The sequence below is a fragment of the Salvelinus namaycush genome, unplaced genomic scaffold, assembly GCF_016432855.1.
Source record: "Salvelinus namaycush isolate Seneca unplaced genomic scaffold, SaNama_1.0 Scaffold1725, whole genome shotgun sequence".
In the NCBI taxonomy this organism is placed as follows: domain Eukaryota; kingdom Metazoa; phylum Chordata; class Actinopteri; order Salmoniformes; family Salmonidae; genus Salvelinus; species Salvelinus namaycush.
The window spans coordinates 35,281-49,630 of NW_024058481.1; the positions used below are offsets into that span (position 1 = coordinate 35,281).

Here is a 14,350-nt window from a genome sequence, read left to right on the forward strand (position 1 = left end):
TACAGCATAGCCTTTGTACTGTGTTCATGACATCACCCTGGTCCCTGGTCGTATGTGATACCCTATCAGAAGGCAGCTGAAGTAATGACCACATTGTTTAAACCTTGATCCTGTCAGATTTACAGGGGTTCCTAGGTAGGAGGAGATAGGGATCGATGTAGGATTCAGGACAGGAACCTCACACCAACCACAGGGAAGTGACAGATACACAACTTGTTCAAGGTCACCGTCATTTTACCTCAGATACCAAGAAAACATCAAACCCAACCCTAGTAAACAGACCGCATCATGACATGTTTAATGGTTTATTGAAAAGCTTGTACCAAATCAAAGGAATGTCTAAAATATGTCCCAGTTATATAGAAGACAAGACACCACAACCATGACTGAGCAGAAAATGAGAAACATGCAAATGAAGGGCGCTGAAATCAATCATATAAAACATTATCAATGAGACATGAAGGAGGTTCCTTCCAGGGGGGTGATGTCAGTACAGGGGAGTGATGTCAGTACAGGGGGGTGATGTCAGTACAGGGGGGTGATGTCAGTACAGGGGAGTGATGTCAGTACAGGGGAGTGATGTCAGTACAGGGGAGTGATGTCAGTACAGGGGAGTGATGTCAGTACAGGGGAGTGATGTCAGTACAGGGGAGTGATGTCAGTACAGGGGAGTGATGTCAGTACAGGGGAGTGATGTCAGTACAGGGGGGTGATGTCAGTACAGGGGAGTGATGTCAGTACAGGGGGGTGATGTCAGTACAGGGGGGTGATGTCAGTACAGGGGGGTGATGTCAGTACAGGGGAGTGATGTCAGTACAGGGGTGTGATGTCAGTACAGGGGGGTGATGTCAGTACAGGGGGGTGATGTCAGTACAGGGGTGTGATGTCAGTACAGGGGGGTGATGCCAGTACAAGGGGAGTGATGTCAGTACAGGGGTGTGATGTCAGTACAGGGGGGTGATGTCAGTACAGGGGGGTGATGTCAGTACAGGGGTGTGATGTCAGTACAGGGGTGTGATGTCAGTTCAGGGGGGTGATGTCAGTACAGGGGAGTGATGTCAGTAGAGGGGTGTGATGTCAGTACAGGGGGGTGATGTCAGTACAGGGGTGTGATGTCAGTACAGGGGGGTGATGTCAGTACAGGGGGGTGATGTCAGTACAGGGGTGGGATGTCAGTACAGGGGGGTGATGTCAGTACAGGGGGACATTTAAAGTCTAAAACATGAAGAAATGAAAACAGACTGAACCTATTCTCATTAACCAGCGTTTTACTTCCTCTTAAAACGTCAGTGTTACCACACACAATATTTTAACCATTTACTGAACATATTCCTTCTTTGCTTTAAGAACAAGTGTGTTATTTGTTAGTGAAAAAGACATAACAGTACAGCTGGGTAAAGAACCCCCAGTACAGTGGACTGGTGTATAAGCTGCCCACTCATAATAACATGTGTTATAGCAGGTCAGTTAAAGCAGCTCTACCACATCTACTAGGTTAATAAACAACTGATTCTCATAACGCTAACTGTCTTATTACTATCAAGCCTAAAGTTGTTAATGGATTAATAATGAAAGGTGTAAGGATAATATGTTACCAACAATATTCATTAGGAAAGTATAGATTCATGTTCAGTTAAACACTCCAGCAGAAATGTCCTTTCAGGAACACTGATTCATAACAAGAACATCTCATTAGGATCCATTTCTGCAGCAGATACAGACATGTGCCTTCAAGCCTGAAAATATAGTAAACAGGTATTAATAGTGAGACACCAAATGACTATAATGACATCTTTAACATGAGCCATTGTAACTGGTCTTTCATCAGAATAGAGTCTCACCTTATTGCTACTAGAGCACCCCTGTTATAGAAGAGAGACAGAGAAATAGAGAGAGAGAGAATATGAATCATTAAAACATTCACATGTTGATGAACACAATCCCATAAGTTGTTTTATTCTCTATTACATCAAGTTTTCATCATTCCTTCCATGTGCTGTATGACACTACTGTCCTATCAGAAAGCCCTATGTCCTCTCTAGAGTGTATATATCTATGTTTTCTCTGATGACCTCACCAGAAGACTTCTTCTTGTAGTAGATCAGTCCTGCTAATGCCAAGACGGTTCCCAGCACCAGACCAGACGCCCCGATCGCGATCTTATTCCTCTCAGCCTCAGGCAGGGACGGGTCTGTCAGGGAGAGGATCATTTCAACAATATTACTGTGATTCCATAACACTATTAAATACACAACACAAACAGCATACTCTGTATACCACCATTACCTAACACTCCATGAACCTACTCTCACACCATTACCCCACTCACACACCATTACCCCACTCTCACACCATTACCCCACTCTCACACCATTACCCCACTCTCACACCATTACCCCACTCACACACCGTTACCCCCTCACACCATTATCCCACTCTCACACCCCATTATCCCCCACTCACACCCCATTATCCCCCACTCACACCCCTTTACCCCACTCACACCCCATTATCCCCCACTCACACCCCATTATCCCCCACTCACACCCCTTTACCCCACTCACACCCCATTATCCCCCACTCACACCCCTTTACCCCACTCACACCCCATTATCCCCCACTCACACCCCATTATCCCCCACTCACACCCCTTTACCCCACTCACACCCCATTATCCCCCACTCACACCCCATTATCCCCCACTCACACCCCATTATCCCCCACTCACACCCCATTATCCCCCACTCACACCCCTTTAACCCACTCACACCCCTTTACCCCACTCACACCCCTTTATCCCCCACTCACACCCCTTTATCCCCCACTCACACCCCTTTACCCCACTCACACCCCTTTACCCCACTCACACCCCTTTACCCCACTCACACCCCTTTACCCCCTTTACCCCACTCACACCCCTTTACCCCACTCACACCCCATTATCCCCCACTCACACCCCATTATCCCCCACTCACACCCCATTATCCCCCACTCACACCCCTTTACCCCACTCACACCCCATTATCCCACACTCACACCCCTTTACCCCACTCACACCCCATTATCCCACACTCACACCCCTTTACCCCACTCAGACCCCATTATCCCCCACTCACACCCCTTTACCCCACTCACACCCCATTATCCCCCACTCACACCCCATTATCCCCCACTCACACCCCATTATCCCCCACTCACACCCCATTATCCCCCACTCACACCCCTTTACCCCACTCACACCCCTTTACCCCACTCACACCCCATTATCCCCCACTCACACCCCATTATCCCCCACTCACACCCCTTTACCCCACTCACACCCCATTATCCCCCACTCACACCCCATTATCCCCCACTCACACCCCTTTACCCAACTTATATCCCATTACCCCACACTAACACCATTACTCCACTCACACCCCATTATCCCACACTCACACCCCATTATCCCACACTCACACCCCATTATCCCCCACTCACACCCCTTTACCCCACTCACACCCCATTATCCCCCACTCACACCCCATTATCCCCCACTCACACCCCATTATCCCCCACTCACACCCCTTTACCCCACTCACACCCCATTATCCCCCACTCACACCCCATTATCCCCCACTCACACCCCTTTACCCAACTTATATCCCATTACCCCACACTAACACCATTACTCCACTCACACCCCATTATCCCACACTATCAATCTTACCCAACTCATATCCCCTTACCCCACTACCACTCTTACCCCAGTGATACATCATGGGCTCAGTCAGGCTGATGTGCTCCACCATACAGGAGATCTTCTCTCCAGACTTGGGTGTGTACTCCAGGTGGGAGTGGATCTGGTAGTACCAGTCCCCGTTAGCCAGCTCCTCAGTGGAGGTCACATCAGACTTCACCTCATGTCCGTCCCTCAGCCAGGTCACTCTGATTGGTTTGGGGTAGAAGTCATAGGCGCTGCACATCAGCATGGCAGGGTGTCTGCCACTAGGGGGAGTCACTGAGCTCAGTCTGACATGGGGCTCAACTAATGGAGGAAACAAAACACTTGTCAGCATAGTTCACTATGTATGATGGGATGAATAACATATAGTCCATAGTTCTGATATCATTGAACCATCGCTGTACTTTATAAATTACACTTCGATAGAGAGATAGCTGACTAGTCATACTGTAATGTCACTACATAGCTGACTATTCATACTGTAATGTCACTACATAGCTGACTAGTCATACTGTAATGTCACTACATAGCTGACTAGTCATACTGTAATGTCGCTACATAGCTGACTAGTCATACTGTAATGTCGCTACATAGCTGACTAGTTATACTGTAATGTCGCTACATAGCTGACTAGTCATACTGTAATGTCGCTACATAGCTGACTAGTCATACTGTAATGCCACTACATAGCTGACTAGTCATACTGTAATGTCACTACATAGCTGGGTAATGTCACTACATAGCTGACTAGTTATACTGTAATGTCACTACGTAGCTGACTAGTCATACTGTAAGGTCGATACATAGCTGACTAGTCATACTGTAATGTCACTAAATAGCTGACTAGTCATACTGTAATGTCACTATATAGCTGACTAGTCATACTGTAATGTCACTACATAGCTGACTAGTCATACTGTAATGTCACTACATAGCTGACTAGTCATACTGTAATGTCACTACATAGCTGACTAGTCATACTGTAATGTCACTACATAGCTGACTAGTCATACTGTAATGTCACTACATAGCTGACTAGTCATACTGTAATGTCACTACATAGCTGACTAGTCATACTGTAATGTCGCTACATAGCTGACTAGTCATACTGTAATGTCACTACATAGCTGACTAGTCATACTGTAATGTTGATACATAGCTGACTAGTCATACTGTAATGTCATACTGTAATGTTGATACATAGCTGACTAGTCATACTGTAATGTTGATACATAGCTGACTAGTCATACTGTAATGTTGATACATAGCTGACTAGTCATACTGTAATGTCACTACATAGCTGACTAGTCATACTGTAATGTCACTACATAGCTGACTAGTCATACTGTAATGTCGCTACATAGCTGACTAGTCATACTGTAATGTCACTACATAGCTGACTAGTCATACTGTAATGTTGATACATAGCTGACTAGTCATACTGTAATGTCATACTGTAATGTTGATACATAGCTGACTAGTCATACTGTAATGTTGATACATAGCTGACTAGTCATACTGTAATGTCATACTGTAATGTTGATACATAGCTGACTAGTCATACTGTAATGTCGCTACATAGCTGACTAGTCATACTGTAATGTCACTACATAGCTGACTAGTCATACTGTAATGTCACTACATAGCTGACTAGTCATACTGTAATGTTGATACATAGCTGACTAGTCATACTGTAATGTCACTACATAGCTGACTAGTCATACTGTAATGTCACTACATAGCTGACTAGTCATACTGTAATGTCACTACATAGCTGACTAGTCATACTGTAATGTTGATACATAGCTGACTAGTCATACTGTAATGTCACACTGTAATGTTGATACATAGCTGACTAGTCATACTGTAATGTTGATACATAGCTGACTAGTCATACTGTAATGTTGATACATAGCTGACTAGTCATACTGTAATGTCACTACATAGCTGACTAGTCATACTGTAATGTCACTACATAGCTGACTAGTCATACTGTAATGTCGCTACATAGCTGACTAGTCATACTGTAATGTCACTACATAGCTGACTAGTCATACTGTAATGTTGATACATAGCTGACTAGTCATACTGTAATGTCACACTGTAATGTTGATACATAGCTGACTAGTCATACTGTAATGTTGATACATAGCTGACTAGTCATACTGTAAAGTCATACTGTAATGTTGATACATAGCTGACTAGTCATACTGTAATGTCGCTACATAGCTGACTAGTCATACTGTAATGTCACTACATAGCTGACTAGTCATACTGTAATGTCACTACATAGCTGACTAGTCATACTGTAATGTTGATACATAGCTGACTAGTCATACTGTAATGTTGATACATAGCTGACTAGTCATACTGTAATGTTGATACATAGCTGACTAGTCATACTGTAATGTTGATACATAGCTGACTAGTCATACTGTAATGTTGATACATAGCTGACTTTGTTTCAGATTTAACTCAGTGTTTAAATATAGTTGCAGCTATAAAACTATGAAAGAAAAAACATGTTATTCATCCAAGTTAGATAACAATCCTGTTTTAATTAGGTTTTTACCTTTAGTCTAGATATCTTTATTAATCCCTGAATCTCCACCATTATCTTCATCAGACAGATCTCTATATAACATTTATCCATAATAAAATAAAGTCATGGTCTTGACTTGATCAGTCAGAGGCCTGTAAGTGTTGCTACGGAGCCCTGCTCACCTGTCTTATCCAGTACGTTGCTGTAGTAGATAGCAGCGTTAGGCTTGCAGTAACGCTCCAGCTCCCCTAGCTCTTGAGCCAGCTCAGAACCTTTGTTCCATGCTTCTGCATTCTTCACACCATGCTCAGTGTATCCAACATACTTCCCCACAGTGCTGTTGAATCTGATGTCTTCAACCTGATTGAAAACATAAGAGTCTATAAACTCTATACCATGCAGGTCCTTTGAGGAGTATCGGCACTGTGTCACCCTCTGATCAAAATATCCATCTGAAAGGAGAACATAAATACAGGTCATTGTTTTGTCAGATTAAAACACACAATCAATATTCCATATAGTTATAATTACTATGATGTTGAATGTAGTATTCTGCCAATTTTATAAACTTGTTTATTTTATATTTTTTAAAGGAATCATGTCACAATCTCAAATACATAAAATATGGTAGATCTTTATCCAGCCATGTTGTATTGCACTATATAATATTATACAATATAGTGTGTCTATATGCTGAAATACGTTTCTACAAAACAACCTTCAATAAATAGAAGCTTTAGGATTTTAAAAGATGTCAAGTGTGTGATTGATGCTTTGTTGATATGTACTAGGCTTCCATGCATGATTTAACTTGTGTCTGGTTTACTCTTAATGCAAGTACCATTCTACCATCACGTACTATACACCGTCAGAGTAGAGAAGAATATTGCAGAATTACTTGAAATATGCTTATGCAAATGTCCTGATTTACTAAGTCTTTGCTATATAAAATACCCCCCTGTGTAATCTAAATGTCACTGTCCATGATTCTAATAACTCAGACATGATTTCAAGCATGATCAACAAAAATGTGTCCACAACTTACCTGTTCCAGAGAATATGGACAAAAACAGAGTCAGGCAAATGTAGAAGGCAAGTGGCATCGACATGTTCCTCTGCTGAGTGATAGTGAACTAAAGACAGCAGCTCAGTGGGAAATGAATTAACTGTTGAGGAAATGGGCCAGTCCTCTGCTGCAGACACACAGCGTCACGTGTTACCAGGCAGACCCTACAAGACGACCTTAAATATAATGATTATTTTCACCATTCACTAAATTGTATTAATTGTATGAAACCTTTCAATATCACTATGATAGGGGATCCAAATCTGGTGACAAAAATGAAAACAAATAAAATGAAGAAACTTAACAAAATATGTATTTATACGTGTTATGTAAAATAAAATTAGAAATACTATTCAATATATAAGAATTCAAAATACATATTTTTTTCAGGGGCACTTTCACAGGCGGGCACACTTGTAGACCACTATCTGTGTCTGTTTGTAGCAGACTGTAACGATTGTTCTCCTCCTCGTCTGAGGAGGAGCAGGGATCGGACCAAAACGCAGCTTTTGTGGAATACATAATGAGATTTTATTGAAACAAGACGAACGCGAAACACACGTGATAAATGACAAAATAACAAACGACGTAGACCGACCTGAACATGAGAACTTACATATAACGAAGAACGCACAAACGAAACAGTCCCGTGTGGTACAAACACTGACACGGAAGACAATCACCCACAAACAAACGGTGTGAACAGCCTACCTTAATAATATGGTTCTCAATCAGAGGAAACGTAAAACACCTGCCCCTGATTGAGAACCATATCAGGCTAATTAACAATGAACCTAAACATAGAAACACATAACATAGAATGCCCACCCAGCTCACGTCCTGACCATACTAAACAAAGACAAAATAAAGGAAATAAGGTCAGGAACGTGACACAGACCTGGGTTCAAATAGTATTTGTTTTCTTTCCTTAATTTAGTCGAGCCTCATTGAGCTTCCCTGGTGTAATAGAAAATCAAAATAGTCCCAAAAGTGCTAATTCCTCCCATCTGGCACTCCAGGCAGCCTCAATCAACAATGTATATTTGGTAGCTGTGTAGCCTATATGAATTAACGTCTAACCTAATTAAATCACACACTCCTTAGTTTTAGTATAAAACATTTACATTAATAGTATGGAAAAGTGTACTATGAAAATGTATGCACCCACTGCTCTGGATAAGAGCATCTGCAAAATGACTCAAATGTTAAATTGTAGTAGGTTGGACATGACGGTAGGTAGAAAACAAAGTACATCTTAATGAGTAAAACATATCTTACACAGGTCAGTCCAAACATTGATTAGTCCTCCCTACATGACTACCATAAAGACATCATGCAAAAACAAAGGCTACTATTGTCAGTAGTTTTTCTGTCTTTCTCAAGTTGTCCCCTTGTGGAACTATGCAGTGCTTGGCTGGTTTAGAACCCTGTTATTGTTTTAGTCATTAGTTGTACGTTACGGAGTTTATAGTATATTAAAACTATCAGGGAAGTCCGTTTGTCTGTAAACAAACACCCAATGGAATGTGCTGTGGCACACCATAGGCAGGTGGTGGGGGGGGGGGGGGGGGGGGGGTGTCACAGTGGAACCCCGATCGCGATCTTATTCCTCTCAGCCTCAGGCAGGGACGGGTCTGTCAGAGAGAAAGGATCATTTCATCAATATTACTGTGATTCAATAGCAGTATTTCTATTAAATACACATCACAAACAGCATACTCTGTGTAGCACCCTTACCCCACTCACACCCTTACCCCACTCTCACACCCTTACCCCACTCTCACACTACCTTTCTCATGCCATTACCCCACTCACACCTTTACCCCACTCACACCCCTTTACCCCACTCACACCCCTTTACCCCCTTTACCCCACTCACACCCCTTTACCCCCTTTACCCCACTCACACCCCTTTACCCCACTCACACCCCATTATCCCCCACTCACACCCCATTATCCCCCACTCACACCCCTTTACCCCACTCACACCCCATTATCCCCCACTCACACCCCATTATCCCCCACTCACACCCCTTTACCCAACTTATATCCCATTACCCCACACTAACACCATTACTCCACTCACACCCCATTATCCCACACTATCAATCTTACCCAACTCATATCCCCTTACCCCACTACCACTCTTACCCCAGTGATACATCATGGGCTCAGTGAGACTGATGTGCTCCACCATACAGGATATCTTCTCTCCAGACTTGGGTGTGTACTCCAGGTGGGAGTGGATCTGGTAGTACCAGTCCCCGTTAGCCAGCTCCTCAGTGGAGGTCACATCAGACTTCACCTCATGTCCGTCCCTCAGCCAGGTCACTCTGATTGGTTTGGGGTAGAAGTCATAGGCGCTGCACATCAGCATGGCAGGGTGTCTGCCACTAGGGGGAGTCACTGAGCTCAGTCTGACATGGGGCTCAACTAATGGAGGGAACAAAACACTTGTCACCATAGTTCACTATAAATGATAGGATGAATAACATATAGTCCATAGTTCTGATATCATTGAACCATCGCTGTACTTTATAAATTACACTTCGATAGAGAGATAGCTGACTAGTCATACTGTAATGTCACTACATAGCTGACTATTCATACTGTAATGTCACTACATAGCTGACTAGTCATACTGTAAAGTCATACTGTAATGTCACTACATAGCTGACTAGTCATACTGTAATGTCACTACATAGCTGACTAGTCATACTGTAATGTCACTACATAGCTGACTAGTCATACTGTAATGTCACTACATAGCTGACTAGTCATACTGTAATGTCATACTGTAATGTCACTACATAGCTGACTAGTCATACTGTAATGTCGCTACATAGCTGACTAGTCATACTGTAATGTCACTACATAGCTGACTAGTCATACTGTAATGTTGATACATAGCTGACTAGTCATACTGTAATGTCGCTACATAGCTGACTAGTCATACTGTAATGTCACTACATAGCTGACTAGTCATACTGTAATGTTGATACATAGCTGACTAGTCATACTGTAATGTCGCTACATAGCTGACTAGTCATACTGTAATGTCATACTGTAATGTCACTACATAGCTGACTAGTCATACTGTAATGTCACTACATAGCTGACTAGTCATACTGTAATGTCACTACATAGCTGACTAGTCATACTGTAATGTCGCTACATAGCTGACTAGTCATACTGTAATGTCGCTACATAGCTGACTAGTCATACTGTAATGTCGCTACATAGCTGACTAGTCATACTGTAATGTCGCTACATAGCTGACTAGTCATACTGTAATGCCACTACATAGCTGACTAGTCATACTGTAATGTCACTACATAGCTGGGTAATGTCACTACATAGCTGACTAGTCATACTGTAATGTCACTACATAGCTGACTAGTCATACTGTAATGTTGATACATAGCTGACTAGTCATACTGTAATGTCGCTACATAGCTGACTAGTCATACTGTAATGTCGCTACATAGCTGACTAGTCATACTGTAATGTCACTACATAGCTGACTAGTCATACTGTAATGTCACTACATAGCTGACTAGTCATACTGTAATGTCACTACATAGCTGACTAGTCATACTGTAATGTTGCTACATAGCTGACTAGTCATACTGTAATATCAATACATAGCTGACTAGTCATACTGTAATGTCACTACATAGCTGACTAGTCATACAGTAATGTCGCTACATAGCTGACTAGTCATACTGTAATGTCACTACATAGCTGACATGACGGTAGGTAGAAAACAAAGTACACTGTTATTGTTTTAGTCATTAGTTGTACGTTACGGAGTTTATAGTATATTAAAACTATCAGGGAAGTCCGTTTGTCTGTAAACAAACACCCAATGGAATGTGCTGTGGCACACCATAGGCAGGTGGTGGGGGGGGGGGGGGGGGGGGGTGTCACAGTGGAACCAGAAGACACAGACCAGGAACCAGAAGACACAGACCAGGGGGGTTTCAGGGATAATAAGCTTTAATAAACATGTAATGTTAAAAAGGGAAAAATGAAACACAAACACCAACTAGAACTCAAACCAGAGGTAAACCCTTATACCAGTACATCAATTTGGCGGTGCTAATCCCTCGCCCCAGTCAATCTTCTGAGCAGCAGGGACAAGTTTAATATTCCATGTACATACATCTCCCCTCTCCATAAACGGGTCTCTATCTTTTATGGCTAGTAAGGTGCTGGTGTCTTCTTCTGTGTCGTATTGTGTCTTTACATGTTTGTCATTGATACAGGTCTTGTCATTGCAATTTATTGATGATGCTGAGTTCTAAAACTATTTCCCAAGTTGGGATCAATAAAGTACTACTCTACTCTCTCTACTCTATATTTATACAGATTTGACTGTGACGCTCTGACAGCTGTAGTCTCAGTTACACTGGTTCCCTTTGATGAGGAAGAATGTTCCGGTAGCCACTCCCAGCAGCCCCAGAGTCAGGCCCACTCCACAGAACACCGCAGGACCCACACTGGGCTGGCTCACCTCAGGTTCTGTGGACGGACACACACACACACACACACACACACACACACACACACACACACACACACACACACACGCACGCACGCACGCACACACACACACACACATACACACACACAGAGGAATAACATCAAGTGATGAAATGTTGCTAATTTTATCAATTGCAGAGTAAATGGCTGAAACAACGGATTTGTGACACTAAAATATTCAGAAGAAGTAAAAAGTAATGCAGGCTAATTGTAATGTAATTGCATGGAATCTCACCCCAGATCCGTGTCAGGGGCTCAGTAAGGCCCTTGTGCTCCACAGTACAGCCATAGATGTCTCCCTCCTCTGGGGTGAAGGTCAGACTGGAGAACTGGTTGAGGGTGAAATCAGTGTTGGGGTAGGGGGTGCTGGTACGCACTCCCTCGGTCACATTCTGATTGTTCCTGGTCCACCTGACTCTGACCGGTGCAGGGTGGAACCCACTGACGTGGCAGATGAGAGTGTTCCCCACCCCCAGCTCCACATCATCCCTGGGGTAGATGCTGCTGTGAGGAGGGGCTGTGGGAACACATTTAGCATCACATTCATTCTTCCTTGTTGTGTTGTCATAGTATTGGGCTAAAACAATGTCACATCTGCCATTAGCTCACATGATGTTAGTCTATACGTGTAGTGGAGCATTGATCAGGCTTGTTGTAGTAATACTAAAAGGCTGTAACACTGATCATATGAGGAGCTCCATAACACATATGGTGCGGCAGGTAGCTTACTGATTAGAGAGTTGGACTAGTAACTGAAAGGTTGCTAGAGCAAATCCCCGAGCTGACAAGGTACAAATCTGTCATTCTGCCCCTGAACAAGGTAGTTAACCCACCGTTCCCCGGGAGGCCGTCATTGTAAATAATAATTTGTTCTTAACTGACTTGCCTAGTTAAATTGAAATAAATGATACATATAAGAGGTTGTAGTTATAGAGGTTATAGTGAGGTGACTATATTACTACTTGAATCCTATTGATTCATTCACTCTAGATTACTTCTCTCTCTCACCTATTGCCTCTGGTGGGTTCTCGTAAGCTTTTATAGCTACGTCCAGGTTTCCTTTGCATATCCCCTGTTGACCTACAGCCTGTTCATAAAATCCAGGGAAGCTCAATGGATCTACAAACGGAGGCAAAGCCACCACTCCCTCCCCTTTGTTGAAGTCTGCGTACCACATCTCTTCACCATCCAGTCCATACATATCCACTCCATCTGAATCACTGCATCCACTAATATATAAATCAATATGCAGAACTGAGAAAAGAACCCAAATGAAACCCTGTTAGAACATTACATCTGGAAGCTCATCGTTGTGATGTTCAGCCACAAGCACATTATTTAATAACATATTACTACATATTACTACATATTACTACATATTACTACATATTACTACATATTACTACATATTACTACATATTACTACATATTACTACATATTACTACATATTACTACATATTACTACATATTACTACATATTACTACATATTACTACATATTACTACATATTACTACATATTACTACATATTACTACATATTACTACATATTACTACACATTACTACATATTACTACATATTACTACATATTACTACATATTACTACATATTACTACATATTACTACCCTGCTTTACCAACATGAACACACATCCTTTTAACCCTTCAATGTTTGAATTAGTGACAAAATCATGTGGTAATACTGTATTTGTATAGACCCCTACAGGTGGTTAAACATGTTCAACTAACTATCAAGACACAGTTAACTATCCACTAACTAACCCTAACCTCTGTAACCCAAACACCATCCCCTGTCCCTGGTCTAACCCTATCCTGTAACAAGCTGTTGCATCAATAGACCCTAACCAAGGAGCTTCACTAATGTGTTAATTTCAGTCACAGTGGTCAATATTATCCATTTTAAACATTAGAAGCTCTTGAAAGTAAGGTTTTGGTTATATAATATTTCCCTCATCAACTGAATACTATTTACTTACGTTTGTCTTCTGCATAGACCTGACAGCAGAGGATGAGGACAATCACAGAGAGCTTCATGTTCAGACAACAGAGAGACATGCAGGAGGACTATACAGTACAGGCAGTTAGTTACCTTCTGACTGGTGTGAACCTTCACTGGAGGGATTCAACTTTTTCTCTAAGTGCAGCAGCTTCCTGAACAATATGACCAATCAGGTCACTTGTTCATCCTTACTCAGCTGTAACTAGGTAGACACCGTCACCCACATTTCTGTTTAGGCTTTGAGAACCTACCCAGATTAAGTACACACAGATATATACTGTATAATGTTTTAGATTGATTGTAAATCAAATAAATGACATGTAGATAACTGTAGTTCACTGAACCACATTTCTCTATGACATTTCACCCCCTTTGACCTCCTCATCTCCCATAACAACCCGTGCAGCTGTTCATCAACTCTATACTCAGGGTCACATTCATATTTTGTATTTTC

The 14,350-nt window shown here is 42.2% G+C and overlaps 3 protein-coding genes across 3 annotated transcripts; all 3 read right to left on the reverse strand.

The window, feature by feature from the left end:
* Positions 1–289: 289 nt before the first annotated feature.
* Positions 290–7,436, reverse strand: LOC120037498 (H-2 class II histocompatibility antigen, E-S beta chain-like). Its single transcript, XM_038983525.1, has 6 exons — positions 7,312–7,436; positions 6,449–6,718; positions 3,746–4,027; positions 2,078–2,191; positions 1,842–1,862; positions 290–1,736 (listed from the first exon to the last, which is right to left on the reverse strand). Exons 1-5 carry the CDS (start codon positions 7,373–7,375, stop codon positions 1,852–1,854), a joined length of 741 nt encoding a protein of 246 aa, XP_038839453.1. The 5' UTR covers positions 7,376–7,436; the 3' UTR covers positions 290–1,736; positions 1,842–1,851.
* Positions 7,437–8,910: 1,474 nt separating this feature from the next.
* On the reverse strand, positions 8,911–9,796 carry LOC120037499 (H-2 class II histocompatibility antigen, E-S beta chain-like). Its single transcript, XM_038983526.1, has 2 exons — positions 9,484–9,796; positions 8,911–8,966 (listed from the first exon to the last, which is right to left on the reverse strand). Exons 1-2 carry the CDS (start codon positions 9,794–9,796, stop codon positions 8,911–8,913), a joined length of 369 nt encoding a protein of 122 aa, XP_038839454.1.
* A 1,513-nt stretch (positions 9,797–11,309) lies between these two features.
* Positions 11,310–13,995, reverse strand: LOC120037497 (H-2 class II histocompatibility antigen, A-U alpha chain-like). Its single transcript, XM_038983524.1, has 4 exons — positions 13,874–13,995; positions 12,886–13,131; positions 12,113–12,394; positions 11,310–11,856 (listed from the first exon to the last, which is right to left on the reverse strand). Exons 1-4 carry the CDS (start codon positions 13,950–13,952, stop codon positions 11,735–11,737), a joined length of 729 nt encoding a protein of 242 aa, XP_038839452.1. The 5' UTR covers positions 13,953–13,995; the 3' UTR covers positions 11,310–11,734.
* Positions 13,996–14,350: the final 355 nt, after the last annotated feature.